We start from the raw sequence: 21,086 nt of genomic DNA, 5'->3' as shown, positions 1-21,086 counted from the left end.
ATGTTTAACCCACTGAAGACATTTAAGCACTTGCTTAACTGCTTTGTGAAATCCGACTTACGCTTAAATGCTTTGTAGAAACAAGACTTAGGAGCATCTACGCAGTCTTACATGAATGAGATGAGATGTACTTTGTAATGTACAGAACCACAGGACAAGGTAAATTAGTAACCCAGAGTGTGCACATGCCATGAGGAAGAGCACACTTCATTAAACCTAAAAAATAATTTGTGACACTTTATACTCATCTGTACTACAGGCAGAATCCCCTCCCAAATTGGAAAAAAAAAAAAAAAGTGTATTACGTGATCCCACATTCAAATAATCACTGGTACAAATATTTCAAAAGTGCCTTAACTGTAGCGTTTCAGAGACCTGAAATGAACCTGTAACTGAAGAGGATAAAGCTGATCAACAACAGATTTCTGTTGCTGGTGAATGCCAACAACTTTTATTCATATATCAAGGAAGATGCAAGTACAAGAAATGTGATTTATTATTGATAAAATTAAAACAAATATATGCAATCAGTGGAACCCTCAGGCTCCTGGCAAATTAAAAAGGGCCTTGGTGTCAGACCATCTGGACATCTCGGTCTTGAAAGTGTGATTATCCAACTGTGCTATATACACACACACAGACTGAATTTATGAAGATGTTTACATTTAGCTGTGTATTCAGCAATACCTGCTATGTTCTGTATCAAATGTCTGTACTTTCCATACAAATCACTGCTAGTATGTATATATGGAATACTGCACATTAAAATAACTATATACATTTAAATATGCAATCATATCACATTTCTTCCCTGGTTTGTACGTACAGACTGCATGCACTTTGTACATGACAGTTATTATTGTGAGTCTGCCTAGGATTAAAGAACATTGTGCTGTAGCAAACCCCATTTAGTTTGTCTATACTGCAATTAAATTCTGTTCAGCAGTAGGGTTCAAACTGCTACTTAACATCACTGTAAAACTGTTTAAGAACCAAACAGCAGCTGCAAATCAATTTCCAAAACCTCACTTTCTGTAATGACTTTTAAAAGATTTAGTGTGGGGATAATACTTTTCAAACAATTAATAGTTCTCATCTCTGCATGTTTGGGGGATAAAAGTCAGGTTGATAGACAATAGACTACTTTAATGGATTTTCCTAGGTTTTTTATTCATTGATAAATATGGAGATTATCACCCAGATTACAAAAGGGCTTTGAGAACTATATATGAAAACACTGTATCAGAGCCAAGTATTTAAGATTTAAAAGCTTTTGAGAATTTTTTTAAACCTGCACATATTTTATTAGCAAAAAGAAAAGGAGGACTTGTGGCACTTTAGAGACTAACAAATTTATTTGAGCATAAACTTTCGTGAGCTACAGCTCACTTCACTGGATGCATCCACTGAATGCATCCGATGAAGTGAGCTGTAGCTCACGAAAGCTTATGCTCAAATAAATTTGTTAGTCTCTAAAGTGCCACAAGTCCTCCTTTTCTTTTTGTGGATACAGACTACCACAGCTGCTACTCTGAAACCTGACATATTTTATTGTAACTGAAACGACTGGTATCTGCTCAAATTTACGTATTCACTATTTAAACAAATATATTAAAATGTTATTTTGTAGGAAGTTACAGAGCACTGAAGTAGCCAAGAGAATACACTGCAAATGTGTAAAAACAAGAAAATAGAAATTGGAATCTCCATCTATCTATGCATAATGGAGTGTTTTACAACTTGGAAGGCAAGCCAGAACAGACCACTGAGAATCAGTGAGGATGATGAAGGTGCAATAGTCTAGATTCATTCCAGTTCCCCACTACCAATGTGCTGCCATGCGTAAAGCACCAAGAAGCTTCTTTGAAAGCTTACCTCCCTGCTCCTATAACAGTCCCTATTGTAGCTTGCCACAGGAGCAGTTTATAGGGCTACAGGCTCAGGAAACAGCTCCCCAGCCCAAATTTTTTTTATGTCTGCTTTTCAAACATAGATCAGCTGCAACAGCATGTGACCAGATCCCACAGAGTCAACAGTGGATGCACGCTACCCGAACAGCGCATGGCCTTTTGGTGAATTAGGGAAATGGCATAGGGAGGGGGAGTAAAAATGAAAACAGCCAAAAAGGTCAAAAAAGGGGTGTGAGAGGAGAATGGAAACAAAAAAGAGAATAGTCAGAATAAATGCAGACACAAGATAATGGTACATAGCATTTTGAAAGGATGCAGCAAGGGGTGCCCTGGCACTAGTCAACCACTGAGGGGGTTCAACAGAAAGCAAAAACCCTACTATAATCCCTACTATACATAAATGTATGTAGAACAAGTTGCAAATAAGTCTATTTAAAAAAAAATAAAAAATCAAAAGACAGAACAGAGACTGTCAGGTATGTTTTGTCAACAGGAAAAAAATGGAAAATAAAACTAAAAACATTAAAACCTTGATAAATATTAAAAGCTAAGATACTATTCTGTATTCTAAAATAAGCTAATACCTTCTTGAAGCAGTGGTTCTGATGGCTGTGTATTGGAAGGCACAGAAGCAGGTTTAGTTAAGTGGTCTGCAACAGGTGTTCTTATTGAAGAGGTCACAGCAGAAGAAACAACAGATGTTTCTACGCCAGGCTTGGTAAACTGAACATTCTGGTTTACAGGATGCGATGAATCTACAATACCAACTGAAAACAGAGTGGGAAAAGATGATAACATTTTACTCATTAGCAAAGACAATTGCACAAATACCAGACAACAGTTAATTTGATGCTCGTTTCATAGTTCCTAAGATAAAAGCTGTTGCTCTTTGAAATACTTTAACTGCTAGATTGCTGAGAAAGACGAAAATATGTTTTTCAGTTGAACACCAATTCTGTTAAGTATATACTCCATTAAGATGAAGAGATTACTGTTTTGAATATTAATGGTACCAACAACTGAAGCAGAAAATATAATTTCACACAGAAAGCATCAGATAGATGGTTTAATGCTAAGTAGAGCCTGGGTACACCAGATTTTTAATCCATCCCCAAACCTATGCCCTCTAATTCCACCTCCAAATATCATTCTCAGCCTGTTGTACTGCCCAGACACTAATCTTCCTTCCAAGTAAGGCAGCATAGTCAAGATGCAGCAATCAGCTGTGTAGTGTTTCACTGCTTTGCTTCCTGGGAGCACAATGGTCGTTTCCAACTAGGGGACCCAGACACCTAGGATTCTGCTTTAATTAGCAATTCATATCACATGGAATATTAAAATATTTTCACAGGGAATTTGCAATGTTGTTTTGGACATCTGAACATGATAGAATCCTCCCATTAAAACGCAAAACGATTGCCACTAGACAGGCTATAGCTCATTAGGAATACTTACCATCAAAACTATCCTCACTTCACTGAAGTGAGTTTTAAAGGGGGCCCAGATATTGTAAAGGGGAGTAGGTCAAATATAGTTAAAAAAAACTTTTGTAAAGGTACAATAACTTTGTTTCCACCAAAATTCAATGTAGTCTGAATAAACTGTACTTTTAGCAAATGTAACTTTAAGCCACCTTTGTTTCAACACTTAAGGCTCAATTCTCCCCTTATGAACCTGAGAGTTATTAGAAATTGGTTGATGCACAGGTGCAGAGTACCTGCTTTCACAAGGTAACACTTCTGTCAATGCAGACCAATAAACCAGAAGCCAGGATCAAGTCTTCGATGATTATTTGACCAGATCAGACTATTAAAATGGCAAAAATAAAAGCAAAAGAAACTCAACTGAGCACCAGCATAACATTTAGAATACAAATGAAACAAGTCTTACAAGTAAAAAATTGATAAATATGCATCAGATTTTTAAATATGAAATGTTATGATTGCAGTTACAACTCAAGTCAGGAAAGCCAAAGTTTTGTATGTGCAACCTTAACTCTACCACCTGTGTATATATTAATGATAGTCCAATCATGTGATACTATACTATTTTTCTCAAATGGTACAATATTATTTGAGCGGATTTTAGGGGATGCTTGAGGGGAAAGAGTGCATATAAAGCAACAATTCTGTTCGTTTGATTTACTAGCTGGCTAAGTTAGTGTTAACTGCACATGAGTAACGATGCTAGGTGGTCATTGTATTTTAAGTTTGTTTAATTATTAGGCTGCCTAACACTTTTTGAATGATTTATTGCTGAAATCTAAATTATATAAAAAACATTAATGAAACACTATGCTTTTTTCTATAGCATATATACAAATTTGAGCAGTTTCTAATAACGAGCACTACTTATTATTTTTGCCAGACAGTGTGAATTGAGATAGTTTATAGCAGGGATCGTCAACCTTTGGCCCGCCAGGGTAAGCCCCCGGCGGGCCAGGCTGGTTTGTTTACCTGCCACATCCGCAGGTTCGGCCAATTGCGGCTCCCACTGGCCGCAGTTCGCTGCTCCAGGCCAATGGGGGCTGCGGGAAGCGGAATGGGCCGAGGGAAGTGCTGGCTACTGCTTCCCGGAGCCCGCATTGACCTGGAACGGCGAACCGCAGCCAGTGAGAGCCATGATCAGCCGAACCCATGGACACGGCAGGTAAACAAACTGGCCTGGCCCACCAGGGGGCTTACCCTGGCGGGCCTCATGCCAAAGGTTGCCAATCCCTGGTTTATATAAAAGATGAGCAGTGATAATTTTTCTATTACTTAGAACACTGGTAAACTGCTATGATCAATTGTTCATAACTCAGTTAAAAAACCTAACCAATTTTCACTGGAACATTCAAAGATTCTTAATGATTTATTTCCTTGCCAAATGTTAATTTTATCACAAAAATTGTTGCAGCAGAAAGCTTTCCCAAAAAAAAGCTTTCCCAAACTTATAGGGAAAGGTTTGGGGCTTTTATTTATACTCCTTCAAAACAGCAGAACAGTTTCTCTCACGCTTTAAAAAATTATGTTGCCTTCAAGCAGAAATAAGGCCTGGAACATTACATATTCCTAGAGGAAAGTTTTGGAGTCCTGAGCAACTGAAAACAGGGGATTACAATGAGAACACTTACACAACTTTAACTATCACATTTGTTACTGCTTTAAGTATGCCATTCACTCTTGAAAGACCACCACAAACCACAATCTCCAGCAGTTTTAAATTTTGCTAACAGTTTTTTTTTCCCCCTCAGCTGACAACAAGATGAAGTACATACTCAAATAGTGATTAACCTACAATACAGCAATCAAGCTCAAGATAAAGCTTGACAGAACATCTGTTTAAGTACATATTTTCTATTGGCTTATCCTCAACAAGCCTGATTAGCCACTACCACATTCCAGCTAGCAGATGCCATAAAAATGCACCTACAAAACTAACAATGCTTTGTTGGCTCATAGTAAATGTGAAAAAGTGCAGACGAAAACCCTTTAAAGTTAGCCAGAATTAGAGGAAAACTGCAACATAAAATAAAAATATATTTTATGACATTACAGTGAAGAATTAATCACTAAATGTGTAAGAACCTTAAATATAAATTAAAATAATTAAACAGGAAGCTGCCATTTTTGGCACAGATAGGTTAATGTACGATTGCATGACAGAGGGAAGTCAATGTTTAAATTTTATGTATTTTGTTAACTAACTCTAGTTCAACCAGTTGCCTTGCAAACATGACAGCCTCTTGCCTTATCATGGATTCAAATGCTGAGCATCCCACTCTGCTTTTAAGCGTCAAGCTGGACCTTCTATTACAAATCGTCAGTCAGTACAGTAGCACCATTCAGTTACAAAGATACAGAAACAGTACTTTTAAATACAAAAAGAGTATTTTGGTGGACAGGCTTTCCAGTATTTGTAGTAACATTCTGCAATTAGAAGACTTAACATTATAGCCAGGGCCATGTGCAGCTATAGCAATGTAATGTAAGTCACATGCTATATCCTGTAGATTTTGTGGTATACAACATGAAGCTATGATAAGTAATTAACTATTTAAACAGGAATAGAAAACACTGGGTAGACAATGTGGCCAGTTTAACACTGCTGTTGGCATTTTAACGTTTGAATTTTTTAATTCTGATTAACTGACAAGCATTTTATATTTAATGTTACATAGGTAAAATTACAATTTATTGGTGAGGTGCTGTTATACATCCATATGTATACTTATGTGATTAAGTAACAATAAGCACAGATGTAGATGAACAAGTAGATAGCTTAAAGGATTTATATACAGGCATTATAGGTACTACAGGGCACAGGTACATGGCATAGCACTGTTTTAGCCCAGGTCCAGACTAGTATCTATATTATATTGGCAAAGCACTCCTAGTTCGGACACAGCTTATACTAGAAAAACTTTACTTTTGCCAGCACAGTTTATTCCAGCCCCCCTTGAACAAAATAAGCTATATCAGCACAAAAGCAGTTTTGCCAGTATAACTACATCTACACTAGGATCTTTTGCTGGCACAGGTATCTTGGTCACAAATCACACCCAACTGAAAGAGCTGTGTCTGCAAATGTTTGTAGTGTAGATCTGGCCTTACTTGGGCAGGCATGCAGGTTTTGCTTATTACACAAAAGTGACAGATTTTAAATAAAGAAGTTTAATTTTAATTACAGGTCGCGCTCTGTTTCCTGCATGTTACAAGAAGTTCACTCTGCTGCTCAAAATGGCTTTAGGACTATCTCCTGAGCTGTGATCTTTGTTACATCTTGTTTAGACATACTTTAAACTGTAGATATAATCTTAAAGCCTTTGAGTATCTTATCAAAGTCTATGTCCAAAGTTTTCTGTAAACTTATTTACATACATGAGTCAAAACATTTCATTCTATGGACAATCCCAGAAAATGTGTTCTAATCTAGATGACCTTGAAAGGGTTTGAGGTTATTTTGTTGACAATTTCTGTGTACTGTATCCATGAAAGCGAAGTGATGCGGGTACACATTTTGGAAAATATCTGCCTCTGAGACATCTGTAATTCCTTGAAATTCTGTTTCCTTTCGAATTACTTTATTTTTTGACACTTTTCAGAGATACAGGAGAATGTCAATTTGGTTTTAACATGTGCCTGGCTTACTGGATTTTTGGCTTTATCTTTCCATCTGTTTTGGTGTGAAAAATCCCTACATGGATGAAGTTTTCTGGATAGGAAATTTTTGTTTATAGTGACCAGCTCCTAACAGTGCAAAAAATTACTTCCAAGTAAAACTATTTCCTTTAAAATTATGCAAAATGAGGGAGGTCTGTTGTAGCATCTTTAAAGTTTGTAACAGCTTGTATAGCCAACCAAGTAGGTAAAAATGGAGTAGAACCATTTAAAGTGATCAGCTGCAAGAAGATTTTAAGGAGCTGCTGCAAATTTTACGTCAACCTTCTCTAAGCACAAGACACATTAAGTTAAGCTGTATAACACTTCTTATGCTACACTGAACAAGCTACCCTCTAAGAAATGAGACAGAGGCAATGAAGATGAAAGGAAAGTAAATCAAAAAAAATATTTATGTTTGTAACTACATTTTTTCTAAACATATGCAGTGCAGGATGAAGACTAGAAGTTTTATAGCAATACCAAACAAAATTTACTCAATTTGAAAATGCTTTAAGCCTGCACCAACAACCTGAAAAACTAACTAAAATTGTATCACTCCCTCCCCCCACAGTGAATTAATTACACCAGGAACAAAGAAACATTTGGCATCTTACTCCTGACCTGACTGTTGCAGCAATTCAGGTTATATTTTCAGTATATAAATGCCACGTCAGTCATGGATAAAAATCTGCTGAGCAATTTTAACTGGAAAATTGTGAGTTTCAGCAAAAGTATGGAATTTACCATGAAAAGGAACATTATTTATTAATGCTTTGTTTACCCCAGACTTCCCAAATGGTGCAAATTTATTATAAAATTGGCTTTTGGCTAATTAATGTTAAGAATATTCAGCCTGTTGTATGTAACACGATAATCTCAAACAGAACAAAATAAAACTTAAATTGGGTACAACTCGCTGACTTAGAAAAATTAAAATTAATTCAAATTGACTTTGAATCAGCCAGCGGCATAATTATCTACCTTACATTCAATGAGCTCAGTGTTGTTATATTGCTCTAGTACAGTAGAAAAGGAATACTGTATTAGTGCTTATTCTTAGGTATGTAACTGTAAATAGGTATATATAGATTTTAAAGTTACATTACACCACATTAGGCAAGCAAGCACAGAACAAAATAGACTGTCCCTGCCCCCAAAGAGCTTACAATCTAAATAAATGTTAAGTTAGTTGAAATCTGAAGGTTAAACTTAAATCTATACAGATGTTTTTCAGAAGTCAGTTAAAACCAGACAGAAGTTTGCTGAATGAAAAAAAACTGTATGTAAACTCTACTTTAGCACTCATAATTCTAATTAAGCAATGATTGCTTATCTGACCGCTTAATTAAGGAACAAATGGAAGACCACAAAAAATATCACTCCACACATCTTTCAAATTCTCATTTAGGTTTTTGCCAGCTCCATTTCCCTGTCTTAAAAAAACATGTCTCTTGGAGACAACATTGTTAGGAGCAAATAAATAATTGATTTTAACATGTCTAACCATCAAAATTTTTCATTTAAATGAAAAAATGTTTGTAAATGCAACATTAACACAGAATTTGAACAGACACAAAAAGGTTCACACTAATACTACAGATATGTATGGTAGTATTTTCAATTGCTGCTTGGATACTATTTTTCAATTTTCCCCCAGGATGTGTATAATGTGGTCAAGTTTATTATTACTGTGAAAACTTCAAATTTTCAATATCCTGACTAATCCATTTAAATTTTCAAACTTAACAAGGCATTAACTGGTTTCTGCATTTAACTTTTTTAAAGAAAAACAAAAGAAGCAAGGAGAGAAGTCAAGCAGATCTGGGAAATGAAGTTATTTATGTCATCACCCCATTTCATATAAGTTACTTAATGCTTGACACTAGCTACCTCAGTGAGATTTCGTTTTCAATTTTTTTACGTTATTTATTTTTGGGGTGGGAGGGAAGGCCAAGAAAGAGGGAGAGTGTGTGTCAGGAATCTTTAGGGAGTGTAGCATCATAGAAGGAGTATCTGCAAGCAATGAAAGGAAGAAACCAGCTTTCTAATCTCTCCTTGCAACTGCAAATCCCCTATAAAGTAGGAATGGAAGAAGCAGCAGCAGATAGGCATCTCAGAGCAGCAGTAGAGACTTCTTGGTATGCAACCTAGCATGGTTCTAGGCTGAAAATATAGCTAATCAGAGGAGATAAAGTGAACAAGGATTGTGAGGGGGCTCACCACCAACAACCTTCAATTTTGACAGATGAGGAAAGCAGCTTTTATTAGACAGAGGGAGGAAAGGAAATACAAAGATGCTTGTCCTTAGAATTCTTAGGTGAAGAGCATCAAGTTTTTATGGTTAATATAAGTAAAACACATTTCCACACTTCTTTTTCATAACCTTTCAACAAACTATCACTTTCAATCCAGCAGGAGCCTAAGCTACAACTCAACATACTAAAATTAAGCTAAAAGGTACTCTGCATTCAAACTACACAAATGGTTGAAATTAGGCAGGGCTTAACTAGCATGTGTTAATTAAGTCTGATCAGAACTCAACCATTTTTCTGAGTCAAGACAAACCTTCAACTAAAGGAACATGATAAGCACCTCTCTCAAACTCTCTTTTAATAAGCCTCGAACCCAAGTCCCCTTTTCCCGGCAAAAAAAATTCTTACATCATCTCCAAATGTACAATGAGAATTTGAAATAGACTGTTTTCTAATTCAAGTGTGTTCAGTTGTTTAGTAACCATTTCTTCCAGTAAAGGAAGACTATACCCATCTTGCTCAGCTCAGTCAGGAACTTAAAAATGTGAGAAACTTACCTTATTTTTTGTTTAAGGTAGTATCTAACAGAACTAAGGGTTCTTATTCTCTTATTACAGTTGATATTGGGAGCAGCTACCTTGCTAAAAACGTGATGTTGCCAATGTTCAAGTAACTTATCAGCAAGATGGCTGCTACCAGCAATAGGATTTTCAAATGCATTTAGGTTATAAGTGGTTTTTCACCTTTTGAATTTTCAGAGTGGGCTTAGCAAAATAAGTAGAGTTTTCCTTCACTAGCATTTGAAAGTATTAATCACCATGTTGGGGCATGACAAACTGATTTTTGATTAGGTTGTCTGTCTTCAGAACTGATTGAGAGAAAATATACCTAGTTTGTCTCTTTTCCCCCCTAAGCATATATATACACACTAGGTATTAGAAGCCTCTTTGATTCTTCAGTTCTGTTTACGCGTACATTTATGTATTCTTTCCCAAAATGTTTATTAGAAACACTTGCACAAAAATAGTGTCTTTTTCCTTAGCTGACTTCCATTGAGAGAGATGCAAGTCACACATCTGTCAGCAACACCACAATTAGCTGCTATGGAGAGAATTATGTCCTCACCAACAGAAAATAATGTCTTCAAGGGATTAATAAGGAACAGGAGGTGATAAACTTAAAGGATACAGGGGCCCTGTATTTATGCAAATGTCGATTAAAACAAATTAACAGAAATACCTACACTTAAAATATTTTCAGATTTCCATGAGGCATCATCATTATACACTAATCACTTAAAATTGTTTCAATTATAGAAAAATACTTCCTTTCATTAAGAAACTTCCTGATTTTGGCATAGTACTATACCTGTATTTATTTGGTTGCTTGCTTTAGCCAGGGATCCAGTGCGATTCCTGCTGAAGTTGTCTTGAGCTGACTGAAAATCTGAAGTGGACCATGATGTAGAACTATATCCCAAAGGAACTTGGTGTGGCAGTGTACGAGGTACAGTTGAACTTTGACCAGGAAATGCATTAGTCTCTTCAAACTGCCCAACAGCTGGAAGGCTCTGGGAAGTAAATACCTGCCCATATGCACTACCAATAGACATAGAAGGATAGGAAAGATTAGGATATACAGCACTAGAGACAGTAGGCATGGCATAATGACCAGAAGAAAGGGGAAATCCTTGAGATGCAACTGAAGAGCTGGTTGAAGAACTGTAGTGATTACTCAATGCAGAATATGACTGTGGAACACCTGTATGTAAATGGGATGCAGATGATATTGCTCCTTGGGTAAGTCCTCCAGCTGACTCCACAGGATGAGCAGCCCCACTGTACAACTGCTGGGGCTGCTGGGTGTTCAACATGCTGGGACCCACAGAAGGTGTGATGACACTTTGAACTGGTATTGAATAGCAAGCAGAGTGGTAATCAGCAACATACTGGTTATTCAACTGCGACGGGACAGCTTCATGGGGCACTTGTGGGTAGTGTCCGGAGGAAGCACTATAGTTTTCAAGATGTAAGCCATATCCAAAAGGGAACTGCATCGGATTCTGCATTGGACCTGAAAAGAAGAGAAAATGTCATATGTATTAAAGTTGTATGGGTTACACACACCTTTATCGCAGTTGGTTGACACACAGACAGACTGGGGGGGATCAGCGTGCTTATTAGCATTAACATACCAGCAGCAGGAGCAAGCAAGCAACCAACAGCACCAAAAAAGGAAGCTACTTCCAAACCGTGGAAAGGACAGAATGGCTAAAGTAGCAGACATTTATGTGAAAATAAAATACTTAAAGCAGTTTGTGTACACATACAAAACACAATTTTCAAAGTTCCATCTCAGATATTTGAACATTTATTGTAAAAAGTTTTCCCCAAGTTAAGATGCTACGTGTCATATTTATATTTGGAGGATTATTTTTTAAACAAACATGTTAGAAGGCCCCTGAAAAGGAATGGTATTTATAACAGAAAAAAACGAACAACATTATCTGCTACTTTTGGTATTTATAACAGAAAAATGCCAATATGATAAGGTACTTCAAAAACAACCTGCGAAATGTGATAGGAAAACAAAATCTTCCATTCAAACCAATCTGTCAGTGGATAAAAGTTAGTAATACTTAGTTTTATGAATTCTTAAGAGATGACTAAAGTAAAATGCTGAGTTGCTACTGCTTTTTCCATTACCCCTCTCACATGGTTTTTGAAGTCTGAGCTTTCACAAAAGCCCAGCTATAAACAAAGTATCCAGGATGATAGCTCTTCATTTCCATTCACTGCCCCATAGTCTTCTGGTACAAGACAGTCACTGCCAAGTACTTTTAGTTATATATGAATTCTCATTTGTTTTTCCCCACTCTAATTTGGCTCTACAGGATAAGCTGCTTGCATCAAATATGCTTTCATCTTTGCCCAGGCTACTGTGCATACATACATTCATAGAGCAACTTGTGTTTTGATGTTATACCAATAAAATATAAACCAGCAGGATCTTATTAAAGGGAATAAGGCAAAATGCCACATTTATTGTGAATACAGAAAGAATCATAGTAAACAGTTAGTTATAGCTATAACAGTCCATTCAATTTCATATTTTTCACACGTTTGTACTTAATCAAGTACCCTTGCCAGCACAGAATAAATCAGGGAGCAGCTGGATAAAGTAACCTGCCTTCTTAGGGTTTGTCTACACAAAATACAGTAAAAAATTATACAACAAAGTTGCACTGGTTTAACTTAATATGTGATGTTAAACTCATTTAGCTAAACCAGCACAAAAGACCGTAGACATTCTTATTTTGGATTGAAGTGAAACTAAAATAATCCTGGTTTAAACTAAAAATGAGTCCACACAGACTTTACACTGGTTTAAAATGTGATTTAAGTTAAAGTGGTGAACTTTTTAAATAGATTATCTCTTTAGTTTTTAATATTTCAACATGTTTAATTTTTAACGCTGCAGTTCCTTAAGACTGTTGGGAAAAAAATCATTAATAGTCTGAATTCATATTAGAGTACTACCGTCACCTAGGTGTCACTTTTCAGCTAGATAGCAGACACCAGCAACATGCTCAGTTATAATTAATAATTTTATTTTCAAATATTCAGTGAGAAGTTCTTACATTTGGACTTCAAGATTGATGGGCTAAGCAAAATAGGCATTGTTTTAAAAGAAGGGCTTCAACACAGAATCAAAACAGGAAAAGTTGAATAGTTAGGAAGAAAACTATTAAGACAAACAAAAGCAAGCCAATTTTACAAAACATTTTCTTTTTAAAGTGTGTACCAGTATGAAAATCACTAAGGATCCTTCACATGGACTTGTCCCCTGGATCAGACAAATACTGTCAAGGCCATGAGAACTAACGACTTTTTGAATACTTTCAAGCCCCAATTTATCACCTCTGCCAAACACTAAATCCTTTTGATGGAAGTCTTTTGATTGAGCTCTTTGTGAGGTTCCAATAAATTCCAACAGTTGGGAGAAGATTTGACAGAATTTATGAAGTCTAATGTATGCAGTACTTTCGCAGCAATGCACACCGTTATCTCTAGCATGTGCAAACACATCAGTAACTATATTTACATAAGCAATACTTTACTCCTCACAACATATAACACACACTGATTTTAGAAGCAGAGACCAAATTCAAGGAAGCAGATGGTGCCATTCAGGGCAAAGTGGAACATGGCATTAAAACAAAAAAAAATCAAGTCTCGCAGTCTTGTTTTTCGATTTCCTGTTTCCCTTCTTTCTCCCCTTCCTTTATATAAACAATGCCCTAAATGCTGCATGTAAGTTCCCCAGGTAGATCAAAAACAAAACTATATTTTTCAAAATGTTGGAATGTTATTCTGTGGTTATGTAAAGTGACAAATTAAATTAACATCTTGCCTATGAATCACTAAATCTACATGACTGTAAATATATCCCAAGATAAAGAGTATGCAAACCAAGAAACAAACAGATATTCAGTAATAAAAAAAAAAAAAAGGAGTTAACAAGATGAAAAATGCAAAAGTCGCCTACTGAGTTTATTTTTAAAAATTAAGAATTAAAAATAATGATTGTCTGAATCATAAGTAAATTAAATGGTCAAACTTTAAAACGAAAAGGAGTACTTGTGGCACCTAGAGACTAACAAAGGTATTTGAGCATAAGCTTTCGTGAGCTACAGCTCACTTCATCAGATGCATCCAATGTCACAAAAGCTTATGCTCAAATACCTTTGTTAGTCTCTAAAGCACCCCAAGTACTCCTTTTCTTTTTGCGGATACAGACTAACATGGCTGCTACTCTGAAAACTTTAAAACAAAATTATTTACCCATGTTGCTGATAAGCCTTTAAATTATTACAGTGAAAGAATTTTAAAAATCCAAATGGTCATTACTATTTTTACTCTTATTTTTGACATTTCTTCCACGGTCTTAGATACAGTAAAAACAGATGAGGTAAGTTATAGTTTCCTATTTTTAGTGTTGCAATATTTGGATTTCAACACTGAATGGAAATGTCTGTTTATTTGAAAACAACTGTTTACATTAGAATTTTATAAACATGGAAAAATTTATATTGGTTACAGTTATTACAAAATTAAACTTCTGGGCAAAATTTAAGTTGAAAGTCTCTTTCTAAAAGCTTCTATTTAATCGTACCCGGTTTCCACAAACCTTCAGCAATACGTGCATGAACTTGATTCACAATCTGTTGCCTAAACATGACAGAGGCTACCACCTAAAACTTTGTTCATATAACCAAAGAGCATTAAAATTAAAGACCTCAATCCTGCAAACAGATCTACAGAGACTACCCTCTGTGCCCATGCCAACCTGACTGTAAAATCAGAGCCTAGGAGAAGATGTTAAAATGCAATGCTAGCAAATATACTTAATATAAACAACACAGAAATGAAACTGATTAGGATCAGAAGCTGTAGAGACCTCATTAAATCAATTATACATATTTTAAGATCAATTTTAAAATTGTGAGCCATAAAATCAGTGACAGTATCATTGTAGATTAAAATATATGTAAAAACATATCCTCTTAGTACATTTTCATGCTAAAATACACAGGCAGTTTGCTCAATTTTAGGATATGTAACTTGAAGTGCATGTCTTCTCATTTTGTTATAATAAAACACTATAAGAAACAAAAAGCATCATATTTCCCCAAAATCCCTGAAGTCTTAACCCTGAAGATTTATGTACATGCTTACTTGGTGTATATGAATAAACCCACTGGGAATGCAAATATTTCCATCGAAACTACTCAGGTGTACAAAATAAACCATGTGTCTAAGTTTGCAGAACAAAGGTCTGAGCATGTTACAGCCTCCAAATTGTTCCCAAGATGCAGTTTCCCAACTAGAATAGTTCCAAAATTAAACTAAATTCAAGGAAAAATATTGTACTACCCCACTTACTATTTTGAATAAGCCTACCTGGCACTATTTAATATTCTGAGACGTTATTCCTCAGTTTCAGATCCAGAATTGCAGTGATAGTCAAAAAACAAAGATTGGGTTTTTTATTTCAGTTATGCAGCTACTTAATTTCAAACACTTCATGCCCCCTTCCCAAACACCAGACACAGTAAAAAACACAAACTATGTCTAGATAGCTGTGCATGCTGGTCTATTAAGGCAAAAGTCACCCCTGCAGGGCTCTCCATAATGCCAAATAGGTGACATCCACCTGCAAATCATGGGTGTCCACGAAGAGGGAAGTCAACATCTAGGCTAGTGATACTCAGACCACAGTGGTTCGGTAGCCAAATTAGCAATCGACATTACCCAAAAAGAGCCACAATAATGTGAATTCATGGTTTCATTTGCTATTGTACTATATATTCATATTTAGTGTTTATACAGATACATTATTCTCACAGCAAAATGACTGCTCAAGTATTACTTTATCAGCTACAAGAGATTAACAACATAGAGCTGGTCTACACAAAAGCTGTAAGTCAATCTAGAGTTATACTACTTCAGTTATGTAAGTTACATAACTGAAATTGACATAACTTAGGTCAGCGTATAGCAGTGTGCTGTGTCCATGCTCTCCCACCAATTTATCTTATGCTTCTCAGGGAGCTGGAATACAGAAGTCGACAGGAGAGCGCTATGCCATCGACTTAGCTTGTCATCAACAGCACTGCATCAATAGCAGCAGTACTGATTTAGTCGTTAGATAAGCCCATAGCAAAAGCATCCCTCCAGTCGCCCCACCGCCCTTGTCCCAGCCCCTCCAGTCGCCCCCTCCGCCCCGTCCTTGTCCCAGCCCCTCCAGTCGCCCCCTCCGCCCCGTCCTTGTCCCAGCCCCTCCAGTCGCCCCCTCCGCCCCGTCCTTGTCCCAGCCCCTCCAGTCGCCCCCTCCGCCCCGTCCTTGTCCCAGCCCCTCCAGTCGCCCCCTCCGCCACGTCCTTGTCCCAGCCCCTCCAGTCGCCCCCTCCGCCCCGTCCTTGTCCCAGCCCCTCCAGTCGCCCCCTCCGCCACGTCCTTGTCCCAGCCCCTCCAGTCGCCCCCTCCGCCCCGTCCTTGTCCCAGCCCCTCCAGTCGCCCCCTCCAGTCTCCCCCGCCCTCCTCTGTGCCAGACCCCACCGTCCCACCCTCTGCCCCTTGCCCTCGTCGCACTTCCACCAGCGCTACTGCCCCACACTCTGCTGCCCCCCGGCCAGCCCAGCCCCGCTCCAGCGCTAGGCCCGCGCGGGCCCCCAGCCTCGGCTCCTCACCGTTCTGACAGGGCGGGGCCCTGGCCGCGGCGACGGGCGCTCTGGCCCCTCCAGGAGCTGCGGCAGGGCGCGGCGGGATCCCGGCTGGCGCCGACATAGCTCCTCGCTGCGCCTCTCCCTCGGCGGACGCGCCGGACGTCACCAACGGAAACGACCCTGGAACGCGCGCAGCCGCAGCCTTCCGCCCTGGAACTGATGCGTGAAGGAGCGAGAGCAGCCAATCCGGGCTCGGAGTCACCGCCACAGCCCACAGCGCCTCCCGGCGCCTCCTCCCAGCCCTGCGCCACCGCCGCAACCTGTGGTGCCCCCCAGTTCCACCTTCACAGCCCACAGCGCCCCCTTGCGCCGCCTCACAGTCCCGCACTGAATTCCAACCCCCAGCGCCCCCTAGTTCCCCTCCAAAATGCCATCACCACTGACTCCCCTGCGCCTCCCAACCATGGCCCATATAGATATGCAAGTCCCAACTTCTGCCCCAGCTTCTCCAGACCCTACTGCAGCCCTTGCTACTGCATGTGCCCTATGGGCCCTTCCCTTTTTCTCTTCTCTCCTCCTCTCCCCTAGATTTGAGCCATTTCTGATGGGGGTCTGGAGTCCTTCAGCCAGGGCCCCTTTGCTGTCTGTCCCATCTCCAGCTGGAGTGTTCCTGCTGATTATTGCTCTAACAGCAAAGCTTTGGGAGGGATCTTGTTTCTCAGGAGAGAGAGAGGCAAGATCAGCTCCTTAAAGTCCATCCAGAGACCCAAAGGCAGTTAGGGTGACCAGACAGCAAGTGTGAAAAATCAGGAGAGGGGATGGGGGGTAATAGGAGCCTCTATAAGAAAAAGACCCCAAAATCGGGACTGTCCCTATAAAATTGGAACATCTGGTCACCCTAAAGGCAGTGCAGATCCTGGCAGAGCAGTGCCATGTGTTCCCCCTAGGATATGCAACTTTTAATATCCGGCACCAGTTTCAGCTTCCAGCTAGAGTTAAGGTGCAGCCCAAGGCAGAGTACAGTACAGTGATCTAGTCTGGCAGTTACAAATCCCTGGATGAAGAGCCACATTTAAAGGGAACAGTTGCACTCTTCAGACCAGACAGAGATGGAAAAAAGTTTGTTTTGGCCACTGTGACGTTGTGATCTTCCAACAACAGCTGTGAACCCAACAGTACTTTCACACTGAGATATCTGGTGATAAATGTCAGGTACACACCCTCAGGAAGAGAAGCAGATGTCATCCCCACACTATTCTTCAGTCTACCAACAACACCTCAATTTTATCCAGATTGAACTTCAACCAGCTCGCTCTCATCCCACCCTATGTCCTGGCTGGATTGGATGAGGCAGAAACACAGAGCTGGGTGTCATTAGCCTACTGAAAGCAAGGCAGCCTACGTCCGCTGACTAGCCCTCCCAAGAGCACACTGTACACACTGAACAGGAGAGGTGAAAAAATGCAACCCTGTGGGACTCCACAACAGCACTAGTAGGGACTAGAAGTAATTGTCCAAAACAACTATCTGGGAACACTCAAGAGACACCCAGCAAAAGCCATTTCCTTTCCACTCCTACTACCATAATCAGAGAGTAAACAACACTTAATGATTATTGGTATCAAAGGAGACAATAGATCAATAATGTCAGCATCTGCTAGCAAAGGGAGATAGCAACAGGATGGCTTGCCTTCCCTGGGCTGGAGAGTCAGGGGCTAAATCCACCTAATTACAGCATGAGTCCCACCTGAGGGGAATCAGGCACTTCCCCATAAAGAGCAGAAGGTGGTTCAAGTGGTGATAAATCCCAGGTGGAATGAGCACTAGGTAGGAAGCTCAGTAGGAAGGAAAGCTTTTCAGTAGGGAGATCTCTGAGACAACCTCACTAAGTAGGGAAGAGATGCAGAGACCCAGAAAGGAATTTAAGAGGCTGGGTCAGAAGTGGTCTGGGGGAAACTGCAACACTGGTAAAGAAGTAGACTTAGGGCATGGCTACACTTGGAGATGTAGAGCGCTTTGAGTTAAACCCGCCTTCGGAGAGCGCAGTAGGGAAAGCGCTGCAGTCTGTCCACACTGACAGGAACAAGAACACTGGCGTGGCCACATTTGCAGCACTTGCAGCGGCATTGGGAGCAGTGCATTATGGGCAGCTATCCCACAGAGCACCTCTTCCCATTCTGGCGCTGTAGCTTGTGGGAAGGGGGTGGTGGGTGTGGGGCATTCTGGGTCCTGTCCCAACGCCCCATGATGCATCAGTTCGCATCCCAGCAATCCCTGTACTTCCGTCCACATTTGGTGCTGTCTTTCAACGTTTTTTGTATTGCGCGCTCTGTCTTCCCTTTCCATCTGCGGGAATGGAGCCCGAACTGCTGAGGAGTATGCTGACGAGTCTCGCCAGCACGTCACGTTTGGCAGTTGAGTTATTTCTTATGATCCAAAGTGACAATGAGGGCTCCGACGACGATATTGACTCGAGTAACACATATGACACGAGTTTGCTTGTGGCATTCATGGACATGCTCACCACCGTGGAACGCCGCTTTTGAGCTCGGGGAAACAAGCACTGAGTCGTGGGATCACATCGTCATGCAAGTCTGGGATGATGAGCAGCGGCTGTAGAACTTTCAGATGAGAAAAGCCACTTTCATGGGACTGTGTGAGGAGCTCACTCCCACCCTGTGGCACAAGGGCATGAGATTGAGAACTGCCCTGACAGTGGAGAAGCGGGTGGCTATTGCAATCTGGAAGCTGGCAACTCCGGACAGCTACCGATCGGTCGCTAACCAGTTTAGAGTGGGAAAGTCGACCGATCGTTGGAATCATGTTGATGCATCCTGCTCAGAAGAACCGTGACTCTGGGTAATGTGCATGACATTGTGGATGGCTTTGCATAAATGGGTTTCCCTAACTGTGGAGGGGCGATAGATGGCACACATATTCCAATTCTGGCACCAGCCCACCTAGCCTCTGAGTACGTTAATCGGAAGGGGTATTTCTCTATAGTTCTCCAAGCACTTGTGGATCACTGTGGGCGTTTCATTGACATTAACGCAGGCTGGCCCAGAAAGGTGCATGACACATGCCTCTTTCGGAACACTGGTCTGTTCAGGAAGCTGCAAGCCGGGACTTTTTTCCCAGACCAGAAGATCACCGTAGGGGAAGTCAAAATGCCCACTGTGATCCTCGGAGACCCTGCTTACCCTTTAATGCCGTGGCTCATGAAACCCTACACAGGGAGCCTTGACAGCAGCAAGGAGCAGTTCAACAACAGGCTGAGTCGGTTCAGAATGACTGTGGAGTGTTCTTTTGGCCATTTAAAGGGCCGCTGGCACTCTCTGTATGGGAAGCTGGACCTGGCCAATGACAGCATCCCCGCGGTTGTAACTGCGTGCTGTACCCTCCATAACATTTGTGAAGGGAAGGGTGAATGATTCACTCAGGCATGGAACTCAGAGGTTCAACATCTGGAGGCTGAATTTAAACAGCTAGAGAGCAGGGCTATTAGAGGGGCCCAGCACGGGGCTGCAAGGATTAGGGATGCCTTGAGGGAGCAATTTGAGGCTGAAAGCCACCAGAAAAGTCTGGTGCCCTGCACGGGAGTGAAGTGAAGTGGTTCCAATGTTAGTAGGAATCTGGGTCTGCTATGCTGACTTGCAGTGTCTGTTTCTTTTCTGGGCTAAGGTATCTTTTACTTTATGTAAGAATAAAGAATGTTTTCAAAGCCAAAAAATCCATTTATTGAAAAGAAAATTCATTTATTGAAAAGAAACACAACTGCTTGGGAAACTGAAAGGGCAACGGGATGGGGTGCGGAATGGTACAATCACAGATTTGCTTATGTCCTGTTATCATACTGTGACAAAGTTCCTCCTCTGCCTTGGTGGGTCTTGCGCTTATTGGCAGATTTGCTCACCTCAGAGATTCACGGCAGCCCTCAGTTTGACCACTTTTGCTAGTGGCTCAAACCTGCCGTTCACTCAGCTAACCTCATCACTGGCCAGTATGGGGAAAAGGAAGGAGAACAATCCCCGCAGTCTCTGTTGGTCCACCTAGTGGGTTGGGAGACAGGCTAGGGACCTTCTCCTCTGGTGGGACCCACAGTCCAGGTCAACTCCTCCTGTATCCAATAGGGAGTTGTGGGGATGGGGGGAACCTGGGCCTTCCCTCTACTCTGAGTTCCAGCCCAGGGTCCTGTGGATCACAGCTGTCTACAGTGTTCCGTGTAACACCTGTGTGATAGCTACAACTCCCTGGGCTACTTCCCCATGGCCTCCTCCCAACACCTTCTGTGTCCTCACTACAGGACCTTCCTCCTGATGCCAGATAGTGTTTGTACTCCTCAGTCCTCCAGCAGCAGACCCTCTGACTCTCAGCTCCTTGCACACCCCACACTGACTGAAGTGTGGTCCTTTTTAAACCAGGTGTCCTGATTAGCCCGCCTGTCTTAATTGATTCTAGCAGCTTCTTAATTGGCTTCAGGTGTCCTAATTAGCCTGTCTGCCTTAATTGGTTCCAGCAAGTTCCTGATTATTCTGGAACTGCTCCAGTTACC

General features: G+C 40.4%; 1 protein-coding gene across 4 annotated transcripts in view; it reads right to left on the bottom strand.

Moving 5' to 3' along the window:
• The window catches only part of SEC24B (SEC24 homolog B, COPII component), an 83,178-nt gene extending 66,462 nt beyond the window's left edge, over window positions 1–16,716 (bottom strand). For 3 of the 4 annotated variants that reach the window (XM_048846792.2, XM_048846793.2, XM_048846795.2), the window contains exons 1-3: window positions 16,559–16,716; window positions 10,675–11,379; window positions 2,495–2,677 (exon numbers count right to left, since the gene is read on the bottom strand). In XM_048846792.2, coding sequence (XP_048702749.1) covers window positions 2,495–2,677; window positions 10,675–11,379; window positions 16,559–16,655 — 985 coding nt within the window. In that variant the 5' untranslated portion in view covers window positions 16,656–16,716. The remainder of the gene's footprint in view (window positions 1–2,494; window positions 2,678–10,674; window positions 11,380–16,558) is intronic. The other variant, XM_048846794.2, reaches the window with a different exon arrangement.
• Window positions 16,717–21,086: the final 4,370 nt, after the last annotated feature.

Source organism: Caretta caretta, chromosome 4 (genome assembly GCF_965140235.1).
Source record: "Caretta caretta isolate rCarCar2 chromosome 4, rCarCar1.hap1, whole genome shotgun sequence".
NCBI lineage: Eukaryota > Metazoa > Chordata > Testudines > Cheloniidae > Caretta > Caretta caretta.
This window is presented reverse-complemented; position numbering and strand designations above follow the sequence as displayed.